The 18154-nt window shown below is 39.8% G+C and overlaps 2 protein-coding genes across 2 annotated transcripts; one reads left to right on the forward strand and one right to left on the reverse strand.

Moving 5' to 3' along the window:
- Nucleotides 1-1077: 1077 nt before the first annotated feature.
- LOC310956917 (transmembrane 4 L6 family member 1-like) lies at nucleotides 1078-3071 on the forward strand (the record flags this gene model as incomplete). The annotated part of the gene is made up of 5 exons (XM_083927295.1): nucleotides 1078-1254; nucleotides 1539-1604; nucleotides 2508-2641; nucleotides 2728-2914; nucleotides 3063-3071. 5 exons carry the CDS (start codon nucleotides 1078-1080, stop codon nucleotides 3069-3071), a joined length of 573 nt encoding a protein of 190 aa, XP_083783421.1.
- A 1422-nt stretch (nucleotides 3072-4493) lies between these two features.
- Nucleotides 4494-10582, reverse strand: slc25a15b (solute carrier family 25 member 15b). The gene is made up of 7 exons (XM_083926638.1): nucleotides 10503-10582; nucleotides 8523-8623; nucleotides 7967-8225; nucleotides 7720-7857; nucleotides 6569-6744; nucleotides 4870-5028; nucleotides 4494-4777 (listed from the first exon to the last, which is right to left on the reverse strand). The coding sequence occupies exons 2-7, from the start codon at nucleotides 8575-8577 to the stop codon at nucleotides 4656-4658; spliced, it is 909 nt and encodes a 302-aa protein (XP_083782764.1). The 5' UTR covers nucleotides 8578-8623; nucleotides 10503-10582; the 3' UTR covers nucleotides 4494-4655.
- Nucleotides 10583-18154: the final 7572 nt, after the last annotated feature.

Consider the following 18154-nt stretch of genomic DNA (forward strand, 5'->3'; position numbering starts at 1 on the left):
CTTCTCTTATGATGAATTGGTCCATCAGCCTCCATTTGTTTCTGTGAAAGTAACAAACAAAAAAAAAGAGTAAATCAAGTGTGGTCATATGTTCATAAAGAACAATCATTTTGATTGACTTATCATTTATGTCTTTTTTTCATCCCCACACAGATCAATGCATCAATTTCACTAGCTATTGTTATTATTTTTATTATTATCCTAAATTGAATTTATTCCTAAGTGACTCAGTCATTAAAAAAAGATGTAAACAGTACTATTCATGTGAGGAACAAAACTGCATATTTACACTGTTATCACTGAGGAGAAACACCGCCTCGCCCGAGTGTTGCTAGGAGACAACATGTTGTGGGTCTCTTCCTCTTTTCAAATTTCACATTTCTTTTAAATGTACTGATACGACGTGGACACAAATGCAGACAACCGCTCGCTACGGGAACTGAAAAATGCCCTCTATGAAGAATGTTTAACCATGCAAATTGTGGTAATTTATCAATCTTTTGCAGCTAATGTCAATGACACATTGTTCTTGCTCTGCTGAGCGTGTTGCCGCAGGTTTAAAGTCCAACGGTGCTGTGATCCAGTAGTCACAATGTCAATACATCACCAGCATACTGTTTGCATTAGGTGGAGTTTTAAAAAGCAAATCGCAGCTTTCTCTATATCCCCAATACAGTCATACTAATATATCTCAGTTCCTTGTATGTGGCTGTTGTATGACTAACATTTCCGAGGCATGGTCACAAAACCAAACAGAAGTCTCGCACTCATCAATAACTCGGATGCATTCACATCTTTAACTAACAAGTTATCTACCTCAACAAAACCGGCGTTGTCTCTCAAAGATACCAAAGAATGAGTCACATATAATCCTGCAGCCTATCCCAGGCTCTGTTTGTCCGTGTTATCGGCTTGTCATTACACCTCCCACATCCCAACATCACTCACACTGCATTTAGTTGCTGCTCCCTTGTGCAAATACACTACCCTCTTTGAGGTCAGTTTCAGGTGGAACCTCTCTCTGAAAACAGGAATTTACTGAACACAAGGTTTTACAGCATTTTTTACTCTGACAACATGTGTACTGGAAAATGCTCCCGGTGCATTGCTGTCACTCTCTACCCGCTAGCACTCATATCCATCATCTGTAACATAGTGTTGTTCTTTCCCGGCGGGGACATCAAGTACGCCAAAGATGGACACATTACTGAGGAGGTGAAATACATGGGGGGGCTCGTTGGAGGAGGTTTAATGGTGAGTTGCTTTTAACTTTTTCTAGACTTTTGCTGGAGGGTGTGACCCTGGACTGAGGGCAGCTGTAAATTCCTTTCTGAAATGTGTCCAATGTTAGTTTGAGCTGTAAAGCTACAACTAAGAAAATACTGGATTTGAACTGGTTGGCAGTCGTCTGATGAGTTTGAACAAAGTTTGAAGTGAATGTTTCCTGTCTTATCATATTCTACAAGCCTATACGTTATCAAGATTAGGTTAAATTGACTTGAATATTAACTACTGCACTACTCATGTGTCCTGGATAGGTGTTGTTACCGGCACTTTACATCCACTTGACTGGAAAGAAAGGGTGCTGCGGGAATCGCTGTGGGGTGAGTCGGTCCCAGCAACTAACGGGATGTTTCAGGTGGTCAGTGAAAGATGAAGCCTGTCCTAAATGTAAATGATTAACAATATAAGCCACACACTAAATTCACTCTATATATGCACTTATTCAGCTGAAATGTGTAAATGGTGAGGAAACGGTTAGACACATTATAAATCAGTAGAAATAGAAAGAAAATACTCGTTTGTACACATATGCCACAGTGTGTCTCAGGGTAAGTTGATTATAATTAATATCACATTAAATCCAGACTTTAGAAGTATTTTTGTAGTTGTATGGCAACCGTTACGCGCAGTTACATTTAAGCTACACTCTAGTGTTTAATGGAGACCAGGTAGTTTATGAACTACAAAAAAAGGCTTAATATGTCGCATCACTAAATGCACAACACCTAGATCCTCTTTTGATAGATACAATAAAATGCACTGCAATGATTTCTGAAACCACCAGAACATCTATGTTTCTTGATCCAAAAGGAATACTTAAACATGTTAAGTTTGAGTTTTTCTTCAGGCTGTTAAGACGTCCTGATGTCACATGTAGGTGCAGTGTGACAGCCCCGCAATGAAACAAAGTGTTAGACACAGAAAATGTCACCAGACTGACTCCCAACAAAGGCTGATGAGAAACATGTTTCAACAGGTTTGGTGGAGCCCACTGTAGTTTATCTCGTTAGTGTTTGGACCAGATGACATGTGAGGAATGTGAGGTGAAACAAATGTTGTGCCTGTCCCTCCTTAAACTCATAAACACACTCATTTGTCAAAAGCCTAATGAAAAAAAAAAAGCAAGACGGGGGAGGAGGATGGTGGTGAAGAATTCAGTATGAATAATGTCTCACACTGCACCAGAAATGTTCTGACCTTTGCTTCTCATATCGCTTCTGCAGATGTTCTTATCAATTGCATTCGCTGCAGTGGGCGTGGCAGGTGCTCTGTACAGTTTGATTGTGGCCGTGCTCGGTTTGCAGAACGGGCCCCTCTGCAAAGTTCTTCTGATTTGGAAGACACCTTTTAAAGACAGGTGACACACTGAGGTTATTTCCTGATGTCTTTTGTTTTTGCGTTTCCTAAAGTCCTGCATATTCACGTACCTCCACTTTTGCACAGGGACCAGAGTTACCTGACTGACGACACATGGTGGGGAATGTGCACGGAGCCCAAGAACATTGTGCAGTTCAACATTGGCTTGTTTGCTACTCTGCTGGCCACGAGCTGTCTGCAGCTGGTCCTGTGTGCCATTCAGATGATCAACGGGCTCTTTGGCTGCTTGTGTGGAACCTGCAACAACAAAGGGGTAAAAAAGAAAGAAAAAAGTGGTAAAAAGAATAGGTGGAAGTGTTTTAGGACGTCTTAATTCAGACACTTCTCAGAAAAGATGTGTAATGTCAGAGAATCTTTTTTAACTTCTTTCCTTCCCTGGTGTGTTTGGTTTCTACTTACAGCCGCTGTGAGTTCCTGACAGCTGACCGGCGCCCCCTGCTGCAACACTGAGCGTCGGGCTCCTGCTGTTCTACATAATATATTTACTTTAAAATTGTACAATTTTATACTTTGTATTTCATGATGCTTAATGCTGCGTTATTATAAAACACTAAAATCTGAAATATCTGTAATGTATTAAGGTATGTTATGGTATATAATTATATGATTCATTTGAAATAGATTGATTTTAAATTTTAAAAAAAGCTCACCCAGTTCTGTGTCGTGTGACGATATATTCGGCATTACACAACAATATTAACTTTTTGCTTTATTGACTCTTAGAGATAACTAGAAAAAGAAAATACGGGACAAGTTTTTCTTCAATGACATCTTTAATGTAGGTTTTATTACTGCAACAGGATAGATATCTATACAAACATTTCAGTGTCATCTCAAATTGATAGAATTTTTAAATACCTACATTTCTCAACTAACGTTAAAAGGTATATGACTGAGATTTCACAACTGCCAACTACTGAACACTGGGAAAAAAATCTGCACGCAGAGTGCAGTGTGCAAATGGCACAATTGAAAAGGCAGTTGATATTTTCTCCTTGACTTGTACAGAACGATAAAGGTTACACAACAAAAGAAAGGCAAAGTGTAGTGATTTAAAAGGCCAACGCTGGGTCCCAAAAGAGTGGAAAGTCAATCACAACGGGGCTGGAATATAACATGGGAATACAAAAACAGTACAATGAGAAATCTGCTGGCTGTATTTGTTTGTATCGAGTCTGAAACCTGTAAGAAAACTGAGACTCTCGGTGTGAAAACATTATAATTTTGTTTTTACCAAAATTGCATTTTTTGTGACTTTACCGTAACAAACCCAAGATGTGACTCAACACTGAGGTGCAGACTTCGCCGAGAAAACACGACACCACATTATAGGCGAGTAAAAAGAATTAGTATATCTGCAGTCACATTTCTAAATAAAATCTTCATGCAATGAGCAGAACAGCACACAGGGAGAAGCAGCTCGATGTAGAGATGCATGACTTTTTCAGAGATCGTTTCTCTGTGCTGTCAGGATGTAATGGCAATTTTAGCAAAAATGAAAAAGAAAATACTTTTTATAGAGAGATACCGACGAGTTTCAACTTTAAAGTAGCCATTTTTCCTTACCCGCGTACCTGCGTACAGCAAGTAAAGAATGATCCGGAATGAAGAAAGATGCTTCTGTGCGGATACGACTTTGTTGAGGTAGCCATAAAACAATAAAGTGGAGTGTTAACAATTCCTCATTTAGAGGCTGGTTAAGGTTGCTCAATACTGCTCATATATTTTTCTCATATACGCAAGCATGTTGTATGCTGGCAATCGCATTTTTAGAGAGTTAAGAACAAACTATAAATCTAAAAAATAAATTAATGTAAGGATCTAAACGATGTAAACACTATGTCAGAGGTGTAGGTTAGAAATAGATGGAGTGTGGCAGTTTTCGGTGCTTTAGAGTCTTGTACATAATAAGCTAAAAGCTTCAACTGGAGTTTTGATGAGGTTTTATGGCTGTAATACTTCACTTCCAGTTCCCCGCTCCCTAGGTTGTATTTTTAGCCATCAAACTGCTTCATCATGAGCTTCCGGCTGACCTCATAACCCAAGAACAGGGCTCCGTTAGCAGGGAAGGTGCGGACCATGGTGGGGGTAAGACCGGAGTAGAGTGCCCTCACACCTAAATGAAAGAAAAACAACAGGAATTTTGATTCTCTTTCATCTGCTGAAATGATGAAACAAAGCAAACATCCAAACTCCACCTCTATCTACCTTCAGTACGAGCGATGGTCATGAAGGTTTTGAAAAACCCTGACTGTTTGCCCGTCATAGACATGACCTGGATCCGAGACTTGACACAGTCCATTGGATAGACCACCAGCCACAGGCACGCCCCCCCGAAACCGCCACTGAACACGATTGGAGCCACACCTGCAACACACACAGTAATACAATGATACTGTACACCAGATGAGTGGGAGGTTAAAGCAAATATATGTGAATAAAGAGGAGTTTTCAGGTAATACATCTTTACTCATACGCAGGGCTTTAAACAGACACCCGCTAACCTGCCAAATTTGGGTAAAAATAAACTCTGGCAGGTAGCATTGTAAAGTTACCAGACAAATTAACTGGTGATGAATGAAGCAAATAACACTGCGTCTGTTTGAGTCTGCAGGCTGGAGAAACAATACAACGTCCGTGTTGCCAGATTGGTCCGCTTTCCACCAAAACATTTGGGCATTTTCTGTTTGCATTTGTCTTGGAAACTTAATCTTTATCTGGCAACACTGCTTGTATAACTAAGCCTACATTTCCCATGAACACTATGTCATGACGTGTTATACAACCATTGGCTACGTACCAAGCGTGCGTGGTAGGGATTATGATATGCTGAAACAGCGAAGACGAACGGAACAGCGCGAAACAAAGCACTAAAGTTAGCGTTAGAAAGGATTAAACAGCGACTTGAACAAACAACCCCTCCGGTTCCCATGTCCAGTCCCCCGTGGACTGATCTAACTTACTGCCCCCTGTATAAACATTAAGATTAATATGTTGATTTGCAGAATTTTCATGCTTGCTGTTTTAATGAGCAGCATGAAAAGTACAAAGCTGTACAGTGCTGGGATAAAAAGCCCTACATCTGGCGTGTGAGCCGGACCGCTTTCACTATCTTTGCTATCAATTTTGCAAGGACACCGCAGCTGCTTCCGGGGCATATGGCTCAAGACAACTGCGACTGGTTTAAAAAAACAAACAGAAAAACAAAGTGCAGTGTTTTTTTTCCCATCCCAGAATTGTTAACTCATTTAGCAAGACCATACTCCAGCACTGACTAAGCACGTATCTCCCTTACGTTCTCAGACAACCTCATTTAGGGCGCAAACTGTCCACTCACACTGTCCATTCATACCGTGCCCGAGCACGCTTCATGGCTAAAGTCTAGTTCGTTTGACGAGTGTGCGAACAACTGTACCGTGCCCAGGCACGGCACGCTTCCTGGCCGTGGCCCGGTTAAGAGGTGGGCTTTAGTAAAGCACGGATTCACATGTACAGCCACGAGCGTGTGCACGTGTGTGAGCACGAACGCGAGCATCGACGCCGGTCCTGATGTCTATTTATATGCATCTGTTCTTCACAACGGACATTTAAAAGATGGCACAGAACGGTTTGCGTTGGTTTGACGCAGAGGTGGAGTGTTTACTGCATATTTGGTTAAATAAAAATGTAAAAAAACAGTCTGACAAAACTAAAACTGAGGGGGGATGACGTCTAAGCAAAAGGCATTCGAGCCACGGGAGGAGGGGTGGGGGTTGGGGAATCAAACTAAAGCACGGGGCACAGTGCGAATGGACAGTGTAAGTGCGCTCTTAGTTCCATTAATGAGTAACTCTTCCCATAATGCCCTTCAACAACACCCAGACAACACACTTAAATAGTTTGTGCTTTATGGTGACGGTGTCAGTACCTATGTCATCTTTGTCACATTTCATGTGGTCTGCAAAGGTGGTGCGGCAGAGCTCATAGGCACCGAAGAAGCAGAAGTAACCGGGGACTTCTCTGGCGATGGTGGTGGTCAGGCCCTGGAAGAAGCCCTGCGGTCCCTCGTTCCTCATGATGGATTTCACGACAGACCACACTGTACTTCAGACGGAGCAGAGGGATCGACCAATAGTATAAGCAGATTAATATGTCCAGAAAAATCTTTACAGGCTCGACTACATTAACAAAACAATAACTCTGCTCCTGCTATTTTACCTACTTGAAAACAAAAAACAAAGCTGGCATTGTAACAGATCACTGTAGTTCTGCTGCATGAATACAAATCCCCTTGATGCCCATCGATCAGGTGACAGAAAATAAATTATTAATGTATCACTATTCACTAATGATTGTGTAGTAGAATGCACAATTAAAAAGGTGAGATAAACTAGGCTATAGAGAAATATTTAAAAAGAATTAAAATATGTTTTGAGGTTGGTAAACGATCTTTGAAACCATTGATTCCATTCAATTTTATTTGCAGTGCCAAATCATAACAAAGTTATCTCAAGACACTTCACAGATAAAGACCACACAATGTGACTTGTTTGGGATTTACAGAGACCCAACAATTCCCCCCTGAGCAGCAACAAGTCGCACTGTCTTTAATAGAAGTAGTAATAATTATAGTTATGACATACAGTATTAATCCAGCAATCTAGTGCACACAGTGGCAACAAAAACTTTCCCTATTACCAATTATCTTTTCTATAAGCAAAGAGAAATGTACATTTTGTGTAATTTTTTTATTTCTTTAGTAAGTAGCCATGTAATATGAAGTATAATGTAGAGTAAGCGGGTCATTATTACAAATTACACCCCTTCAGGGTGATTCAAGGTTCAAGACAGTCTGCATCACCCTGTCAGGATTTAATTTGCAATAATAACGCGCTCGCTCTACATTATCCCTTACATATTCAATTTGAGTTTGCATAATGGTGGTTAAGCTTTAAAATGATACGTTAAAGTATGTTTTCAGCATAACTTAATGTACAAGTGCAAATCAGAGTAGTGAGAGAATGAACGACCCATACATAATTATCCAGAAATGTGTGACTTTTCACACAGTCAACTTACTTCTGGCTCTTAGCAATCTTCCCTGATGCCTCCATTTCGTACATGGCTTGCAGCCGACACTTGACGAGCTCAGTGGGGCAGAGTACCAGCGAGGAGAAGATGGATGCCACTGAGCCAGCGCAGGCTTTCTGCATGTCACTGACACAGAGGGGAGGATAAACAGAAGACACTTCAGAGATCTTGCGTGCATTCTTGGGGTACGCTTTGTGTTACCAAGAAGGACAGCTCTGTTAATTCCCCCGCTTACCTCAGCACGGCTTCACTATGCAATCCGGCCGTGAAGCGGATGACCTGCTGGCAGAAGCCGTAGCTCATGAAAAGCACAGAGTTCTCGGCTATGTTGGCCATCAGCGCCGGCGTGGTGCCTTGGTAGAGGCCACGCAGACCCACTTGTCTGTAGGTGGACGAGACGCAGTCGATGAAACCCCGGTACATCGTGGGAAAGGTCTGCATCTTGACCTTTGCTGTGTCTAGAGGCTGCCCACTAAAGACACATGCTGCTCCCCCTTGAAGGAAGACAGTGAGAATACCGTCAATAACAAGAAGGCATCCGACAAAAACAGAATACAGTTGTTTCACTCTACAGGAAAATCAAAGTTTGCACAAAACATATGTGTAGTGATAAGGCTTGACAGGAGGTGGCGATACTATGAGCGCCGTAACGAGTCAGTGGAAACACAGAGAGAGAGAGAGAGAAACGAGCTGGAAAAACACAGCCGTCTTCATAATCTCCTGCTACGTCAGAAATGGCTGGTGAGCCGTTTGGTTAATGGGTTTGCGTTGTGATTTTGCACCGTAGTTACCTATGGCTCCTGCGGAAAGGTCAATGACGGCCTGGACCACTGGGTGTGGAGCCATGGTGTCCAAGTAGTTGTCAGAAGAGGTTTCTCTTTCTCTCAGCTACCTGGTAAAAACAAATTAATGACACTTTACTGCCTAACTGCATTTTACAAAATACACTGCTACACCTCATCAGAGCATGTTAATTACTATAAACATACACACAACATAATCAGTCATTTGTTTCTTTAAACACCCCCCTGACACAGTGATTATGCCTGTGATTCAACAGGCAGCAGCAGCAGCAGCAGCTGGGGCATAAAGTTCACAACAATAAAAACCTGCCCTCCTTTGTGGCAACAGTTATTGTTTACAGTGAGCTGCAGAAGAATGACAGTCAAAAACTAGATATAATGTAAGGGAAAGTGCAACTTCGCTCCAAGCTAATGACGAGGTTGCATCAGAAACTAGACAGCTGTGGAGTCTGTCAGGATGAACAAGAAAAAGATGAATTTTCTTGCAGTTGTTTGGTATTTTCCATTAACTTTTGTTGACCTAAGGCTTAACGGTGTCCTCACAGTTTTGTGAAATGGTAAAAATTGACAATGCTCTTCAGTCTACAGACTCAAAGGCCTTTTTAAGTTGGCAACATGTTATGCGTCTATTTTACACACGTTTTAATACAATTCCATTTTATTTACAGTGCCAAATCATAACAAAAGTTATCTCAAGACACTACATATAAAGTAGGTAAAGACCACACACTATGACTTAATTATGATTTACAGAGACCCAACAATTCCCCCCTGAGCAGCAACACGTCACACCATCTTTAATAAAAGCAGTAATAATTATTATATGCAGTATTTATTCAGCAATCTTGTGCACACAGTGGCGACGAAGCCTTCCCTTCAACAGACGGGAACGTCGAACAAACCAGCTCTACGGAGGACGATCATCTGTTTGACCGGTTGGGGAAGAAGAAAAGGAAAGAAAGAGAGAAAAGAAAGACAAGTCCTAAAAAACAAAAACATAAGTAGAAGAATTTCTACTTTCCGGGACACTGTGCTGCTTCCACGACTGATGTAACATTAATGTTGCTACTCTACTATCGGGATGTGCAACACAACGTTACCACCAGTGGGGAACACAATGCTATTATTGTTTGTACAGAATCAGGGCTCCAGCCGACTCCACCCAAGTTTATACTGTTTTTTTTTTCTTTAGTTTTTTATTTCTTCTTTATATTAATCAGGGTTCGTACACCTTTTCCAATGTCAAATTCAAACCCCTTTTTGCACGTTTAAGGTCCATTTTCAAGCTTTTCCAGCGCCTCAGGGCTGTGATAAGTTACATATTTCTGCAAATACATATTGAAAATGATCATTTGACCTTTTTTATCCCATTAAAAGAGATTGTATTGTGCTAAAAACAACTAACATGGTGTTTTTTCTTAATACCAGAAGGATTTTTATTCTTTAGCTATATGTTGTGAAAGCAATACAATACATACAGAAACAATTTCAAGAATTTTCAAGCACTTTATCCAAAATTCAAGCATTTTCAAAGATTTCAAGCACCTGTACGAACCCTGTAATATATTTAAATTACATGGGGTTTTTTTTACGGTTTATATTCATATTTTTAAAATAACTTAAATGTTCAAAAAAAAGTTTAAATTTCACAATATTGTTGTTGGTGTCAGATTACTTCTAACATAATGGTGATGAACGCTGGGTCGAGGGGCCCCCTGTGAATTTCTGGGGGCCCGACAGACTCTGTAATCGCCCCTGCACAGAAGTGAAACACCTTTGAAATAATATGTCATCAGCTGAAGGACACGTGGAAGCTTTCACCGCCGTTTAGAGACAAAAACTACAATGACATGTCAGACGACGTTTCCCTTTGAGAGCTAGCATGTGTAGCAACACCGCACATTAACAACAGCCGTACTTTGTTAACTTTGTAAAGTGTAAAGTCAGAAGTAAATACAAAATACACACCTTACAGGAGAGCGACAACTCGGGGCATCAAAGTGCGCTGAGTGTGTGTGTAACAAACACAAGGTTACCCCGCAGAAACGCTAACAGAGTGAGCGGCTGACCGAAGATAACATCGTCCACGGGTGACCGCATGCTAAATACGCCACCAGATCAAACATCCAAAGTTTATGTATTGTTTTTGTTATCTCGTTTTTTCACCCAGTGTGTAACGTTACAATGAAATGGATGTGTCAGCCAGCCATCAGTGATAAGGAGGAGAAGCTGGAGGTTGTTTCTGCAGCACACGAGATGAGGAGCTCTCACTCTGTCCGAAACTCACGGGCTCAAAAATCTCAAGATCTGCTCTTAAACTGCTGCTGCTGTGACGGACACTTGTATAACTGTGTGCTTAGTGTCACTGATATCAATAAAGTTAGGGTACTGTTAGAGTTACGAATCTATAATTAATATGTTTGCTGTTAAAATGTGCACACTGTTAGGAAGAATTCATAAATTAATGCACTTATTATCATTTTCTCCCCATTTAACGTCGATTAGATCACATGTGTTGTGTCTGTGAGTGAAGTGTGAGCATCTTTATGTTTGGACCATGGATAACACAGTCTTTGGTTTAGACACAGCAATATACAGATAAAGACACAGAGTGAAGGTCACGATTTAAGATCTGTGATGTGAAAGCTTCCGGTTCACATTCCTTTCTGTTTTTCAAAATAAACTCTCTTCAGAAGGCGATACACCACCCCCTGCTGGGAGCTTTGGACATCACGTTGTCGAGTCACTTTGATAGCACATTTAAAAACAACAGAAGCTGACCCAAAGTGCTTTCCAGTCAAGGCGGATAAACATGAAGTGCCTCAGTGAAAATGCAATATGCAAAAATAAAAGAACAATACAGCACAAAACATCAGAAAACAGCAGAACTAAACTCCTTAAAACAAAGGAGTAGCTTCAGGTTAAAACAGTTAATATCAATTAAAAATAAAACCAGGGGAATAGGAGTGCAGGGGGGAGGGGGGGCGGGATGTGTGTGTCTGTGTGTGTGTGTGTGTGTGTGTGTGTCGAAAGAACGTGTGCTAAAGTGCCCCCTGAGAGCCAAAATACGTGCTAAAGTGCCCCCTGAGAGCCAAAATATGTGCTAAAGTGCCCCCTGAGAGCCAAAATACGTGCTAAAGTGCCCCCTGGGAGCCAAAATATGTGCTAAAGTGCCCTCTAGGAGCCTAAATATGTGCTAAAGTGCCCACTGGGGGCGAAAATACGTGCTAAAGTGCGCTCTAGGAGCCAAAATACATGCAAAAGTGTCCTCTTGGGAGACAAAACGCTCATCAGGGTCGACTGTGCACATGTGATGCAGTGTTGCTTTTACAAAAAGGCTGAAAAAAAGAAAATCACACCAAGTCTGATTCATGCACAAAGAAAAAAAAATGTAAGTTCAATAAATGTTTAGTGAGGACCAACGCCTCATCCAAGATGAGGTGAAGAATCATGAACCAGGTCATTCAAATGTAATTCAGGACCCTGAAACTGAAGCAGCTAAAGTGAATGAATTCAGCACATCTTTAATCTGATAGGATCGGATCTGTCCGTCTGTCTTTTCTCTCTTTCTCTCTCCTTTTCTTCTTCCCAAACTGGTCAAACAGATGTCCGTCCTTCACAGAGCTGGGTCTGTCTGACGTCCCTGCCTGTAATAGGGAAGGTTTTCGTTGCCACCGTACTCTTCTGGGGAATTGTTGGGTCTATGTAAATCATACATAAGTCATAGAGTTTGGTCTTTACCTAGTCTGTAAAGTGTCCTGATATAACTTTTTTTATGATTTGGCACTATAAATAAAATTGAATTGAATTGAACTAAAATTGAATCCAGGAGATATAAGGTGTTGCTCAACAAAAATTGAAAAGGAAAGCACTTCTCATCGCTCCGTATTTTAACACGTCATCGGTTTAACAAGGTTACAAACGTCAGAGAGAGGCACGTTGAACGGAGAATCTCCAAAGCAACAGCTGAACTTGTGTAATGTGAACGATGTGGCTGACAAAGGTCAAGACAGATAATCAATTCAGATCCTTTTCCTCATATTACGGCTCTTTAACGCTCCCACATTATTGACGTTAACAACTTAAGGAGGCCTAATGGGAACTTCAATGCAACCAAATGTGTCTGGTTGACTAATAGATGAATGGGTCGGTTAAAGGAGGGATCCTTGTTGGCTTGCAAAGCTTTTCACACTTTGTTGTGTTGGCTATTAAATGCAGTGAACAAAGGAGGTCTGCACACTGTTAGGCTCCAATATAGAAATGATTTATTAATCTAGAAGGCAACGCTTCAATCTGCGTTTTCTACTGTTGATTCACACAATACTATTTGAATGTTATTTCCTTTATCTGACTCATTTTTAGTATGAAATAGATTGGAAAAGAATTGAATCTTTTGTTTGTTGAAAAAGCGAAGCGTTGAGGTGCAGAAAAACAGTGTTTATGCCCTTAAACTGGGATATATATTGATATAATATCAATATCAAGATATAAGAATAGATGTTGTCTTAGACTTTTGATATCGTAATATGACGTGTTGTCTTTTCCTGGTTTTAAAGGCTCATTTTCTGAATCACCACTCTTGTTCCATTTATTGCCTTTATCAGTGTTGTCATCAAATCCACATTATTGATTTGTCAAATCTATATATAATCTATTCATTTATCAAAAATCCTAATGTGTCAATATTTTATGACAGCACCAGTAGTCAGTTCTACAATATTGTCGCATATACCAAGGTATTTGGTCAAAAATGTCATGACATTTGACCGTCCAGCCTATACCCTTACATATGGATGTCCAATACATATTTTGAATTTAACCATTAATTGCAATGACTCCATGGACTATAGAAAGTTTACCTCTGTGCGTATTATTCGATGCAGATTGACGTTTTAATGGAAAAAATCTGCTAGTAGTAAACAACAGAATACCCACAAAGACCCATTGTTGTTATTAACCTCTGAATTTAAATACTGCCAAAATGCCATCTGTTTAAACAAAGTAGCCTGGGATTAAATACATGTGCCCTCTGTGCACGGGCTTATCCTTAAAAACTCAATGGCTTATGACAGTCTAGACTTATTGGACTACATGTTGCAACACCTCATCGATGTAGACTTTTGAGTTCGACACATAGCCAGTTAATAAAAGACACACGTTTTTTTTCCATTTTCATATCACTTTGCCTTTTATCAAAAAGAAAAAACATTGACGTTGTCTACATCACAGACAAGAATCATCAATATTCTGTTTTAAAAACAATTTTGCCATGAACAGAATGAACCCCATGCCCGTCCCTCCCCTGGAGCAAACTCCTCTATACACAGTATACTTTACATACCTATAGTTCCTGTTCAGTCTTTTTGCATTTTACATCATTATCAAAGTAGTATCAATAGCTTTAAAATACATACAATGCTCTTTCCATTGTAATTATAGACGCTATCCCGATTGTACATACAGTATCATTTCCCACAGTTAGTCTGATGAGCAATTTATGTGCCTCGTTCTCAACACGTCGTCACAAAATATTCTGAAGAGACAACACAAGTCTGCGTTCATTAGACCAAACCGAAACACTTGGCAGAGTTAGGGTGATTCGTAGATTAGAAGCGTTTCCGTACGACCGTTGATGTCATGAGAATGGAAACACTGCAGAGAGCCTCACGCTGTTCAAATCATTTTGAATACACGACACATTAAACGATATTTACCCAAACCCACAGCTTTTTTTAATGCGTTCCTCCGATTTGACGTCAGTAATATCCTGAACCCTTCTCAGACTCTCCAAGGGGCTTTACTACCAACTGTTACGTCTGCCCAAAAATTAGATTATGAGGTACAGTCAGAGAATCTCCAGTAATCCCCAATTAGAAGTTACAGTTGCAGGAATAACAAAGAGATTATAAAAAAAAAATCACCTCAACAAAGGAGTAACACAAGCAATAAAAGTGGAACTAGTCCATAGTTGTACAGATTTGTTATACAAGAGTTTGACAGTAAAGTTCTGAGTATTGAGCACAAACTGTTGGCAGTAGTGGGCTGTGCTCAATCAACGTCCATTTTCTTTTACGTCATAGGATTCAAAACAGTGACCGATAAGTGCCCGACGAATTTGTAAAACCAAATTAAACTTTGCATTAGTATGGCGACCCAGCTCGGAGATCACCACACACATGAAACTTTGGCACCAGAAACACGTCCTTTGCAAAGGAAATATGGGCCAGTACATCTGAAATCGAATACTAAAGAAATGTGTGGAAGACTTGTTTTGTTCCCCCCCGGAAGCTGGTTTAAATTTCTATCTACGCATTGACATAACTCAAAACATACCTGATGAATGACCAGACAAGAGTGATCACAGCCAGGCACTTGAGTGTCCTCTCAGATGTGAGTTGAGGGCTGGGTCAGAGTAAATATCTACACCTCTAGGATTAAAACACTTCTATAAGTGTGCAAGTACAGTGACGCATTTAATATCTGCCACACAGGGTCAAAATTATTTGGTTACTGAGGTTAAAAACTCAATCTAAATGTGGGAAAATCTACCAGTGTCAAAAATACATCAAGAAAGCCTTCTTTGTTTGTACCCTGTATACACACATACGCCAGAGCCCTGGATTAGAAGAGTTTGGCCGCTGCAATTAGTGAAGTGTTTGGCGTTTCAACACTACAATCCAGTAGATCATTTAGTCATGTACCAACACGTCCTGATTCAATGAATCACTAATGTCATAACATGGCCAAACTCTCCATCAGCGGCTCCGGATACAGTACGCAACCAGTCATAAACGATAAGTCACACTACCTTTAAGAAAAACACATTTTGGCGCAATGGCTGTCCGAGTGAAAAAGTGAGTTGTTGTTTTTTTATTTTTTTTAAATCAGCTATATGACTGATTTTTTTTTTGGTGTCTACCCTTTGAAAGTAACTTTTAAAGTAGACTTGTGAATTGTTGTCAGACTTTTTTTTGGCAAGTTTTTTGACAGCAGCAGAATGTTCATCAGTGGAAATGAAATGAAAAAGTCATGAGCAGGAACGGCACCGTCTCACAGTTCGGCGTTTGAGCATAGATAGAAAAAAGAGGGAGAGAAGCAGCACTCTTCACACCTTCTGGGAACTGAATCCACGTCCAGATAATCCACATCCAAATAATAAGAGCGATATTCAAGCGCGTTAAGACTGTTTTAGCCCAGATGAGCAGTCAGTGTTTTGGGGTTTCAAAATATACTGCAAGTAAGTAAGACCACAGGAGTAAGACTAAGGATTTTTCAGTGGACAACTTATTTTATGTACAAGATCCTGGAAACTCTATTCATTTCTTCTGGGTATAAAAAACAGGGAAAGTCATTAAAAATATGATTTGACAATTTAAAATCTATACAATGTAGAACCCTCATGTACAAGAATGTATTTGTTTGTTGTATTTTTTCCCCCCCTGCAAGCTAGCTGCTGCAGTGTCCACTAAAAATCAGCGTCAGATGGAGGATGTCCTGTCTGCAACGGGACTTCAGCTTGGACAGAAGTGAAAAACGAAAAAACTAAAAGTAGGGCCCGAAGTGGATGTGTCCCAGGGTGTGAAACTACTGAGAGAAAGATATGTTTTTTTTTTCTTTTTTCAAGCCTCAACGTGACAACACCAAACAAAAGAGCGAGGGAGTGCTTACATTGTGGCTGAAGTGTTAGGCACTGCAAAAAAAGAAAACACGTTGTTTTTTTTCTCTCTCCATGTTTCTAATAAACACAGTAAGGCAATTTGATTATGGCTGACTGATAGCAACATAAGTGTCCGGTCCGTCTTCTGTAAAGTTCAACATATTCACAATTTAGACTCAGGAGAGAAACAACACTTTTTTTTTCATATTCACAACCCATTTTAAGATTACCTGTGTAAGAACAGCTACAATCAAAAATGAGGCACTTTATAAAAGAGTATGTAGATATCTAGGCTATATATAATTAATCATTATATGTATACTGTATATTTTATATACTATTGTTATGTGTCACTTTATATTAGATTTGTTCATGAGGAAAACAGACCACAGCATGTCCTATAGATCTGTCTGTTGTATACTGTAGTGTTTACTTCTGTAATATGTACTACAGTAGTATAAACCACAGTATAACATACACTTATAATTATATATTCAGTTGCCAAAAAAAGGATTAGCAGTTTTTCACTTTTTCTGTGCTACACAATGGTTCAAAATGCATTCACTTTAGATCTTATTTAATATGAATCAATTTAAAGTGCTAAATCATTTTATACTGTCCTTTATAGAGTAAAATTAGATCAAACAAATAAGGATATAGTTATTTGTATCCTGTAATCTTACTAACAAAAATGTGCGATTTCTTGTGTGTCGTACATCGTGTGTCGTGGGCTGCAGTCAGGGACTGTACGGAAGTTAGTAGGGCGGTAGAGAGGTTAAGAGAAGGGTTTTTTTATGTCATTATTATGTGTTTTTTAATGTTTTGGAACGGTACGGAAGCAGCTTTCAACTTTTTCTCATCCCAGATTCATTCTTGCCGCGTGATATTGATTGTATTTTTAATATATACATAATACAATTATAAGACAGCGTTCATTACAATATTAAATGCTGCACTCTTTGTTACATCTGTCTCCAACAAGCCTGGCCATGTGACTCAGGCATCATGAAATTGATCTGACAGTCGTCTGTCAGTCTCATCTGACATATTGTTGTTAAGTGGAGTCTGGGGGTGGGAGAAAAAATACAGCATGGCTAAAATATTCACTGTTTTGCTATGTTTGCCAAACGTACAGCCTTCATTCAGATATGTGGAGAATATGAGTTAGCTTTTTCATAAAATTAAACCCCCCTCCACACCCAAATCATTTTCATACTTTCCCTAAGATGGTTAAAAGGGGTTTTCTTTTCCTGTAGTATTCAGCTTCCCTCGCTAACACGTCTGTTATCAGGTCCCCTCAGCACATTCAGTGAGGACATTAACATGCAGACAATCGAATTATTGTTCTCACCGTGTGTTTGAAGCCAATTTTATTAAGCTATTTGCATGCATAGCAGAAGAATATTATTTTAATCTGGTCATTTTTATGCAATGTTGCATACTGCGATTATCGAATAAAGGCATTGTTGTTTATCTATGCACCCTTTTTTCTATGAGACATCAATAATTTCCATAAAATGCTGTCATGTTGTGATGCTTCCTGCAGCATTTACGCTGCAACACAAATACAGCACGTGAGTCCAATTAAATTTGACTATTATCACTTTTTAGATGCAGTTACTGATGGTTTGCAGTGTTCGTGTATCTGTAAATATGGTCACTTGTATTTCGGAGTAAAAATAACAAACTTTTGTTTCATTTCATAATGTAATACAGGGAGGAACCTTGAACACTACCTACCGTATAAATGAATCCACCAAATGTTCTAAAATATCAGATGATACTAAGATGAATTGACTTTCATATTGGCACATATCAGCCACTGGACGTGAAAGGACATGTTTAGTTTGTGCATAATCAGAGCTGGGGCTGTATAAACATGTATCCTGTGTGAGCGCATATCTAAAGCTTTGGGGATAAAATTTAGTTCTGCGTAGAAAAACACAGAATTACAACATGACGA

This window comes from Echiichthys vipera, assembly GCF_963691815.1.
Source record: "Echiichthys vipera genome assembly, chromosome: 14".
NCBI lineage: Eukaryota > Metazoa > Chordata > Actinopteri > Perciformes > Trachinidae > Echiichthys > Echiichthys vipera.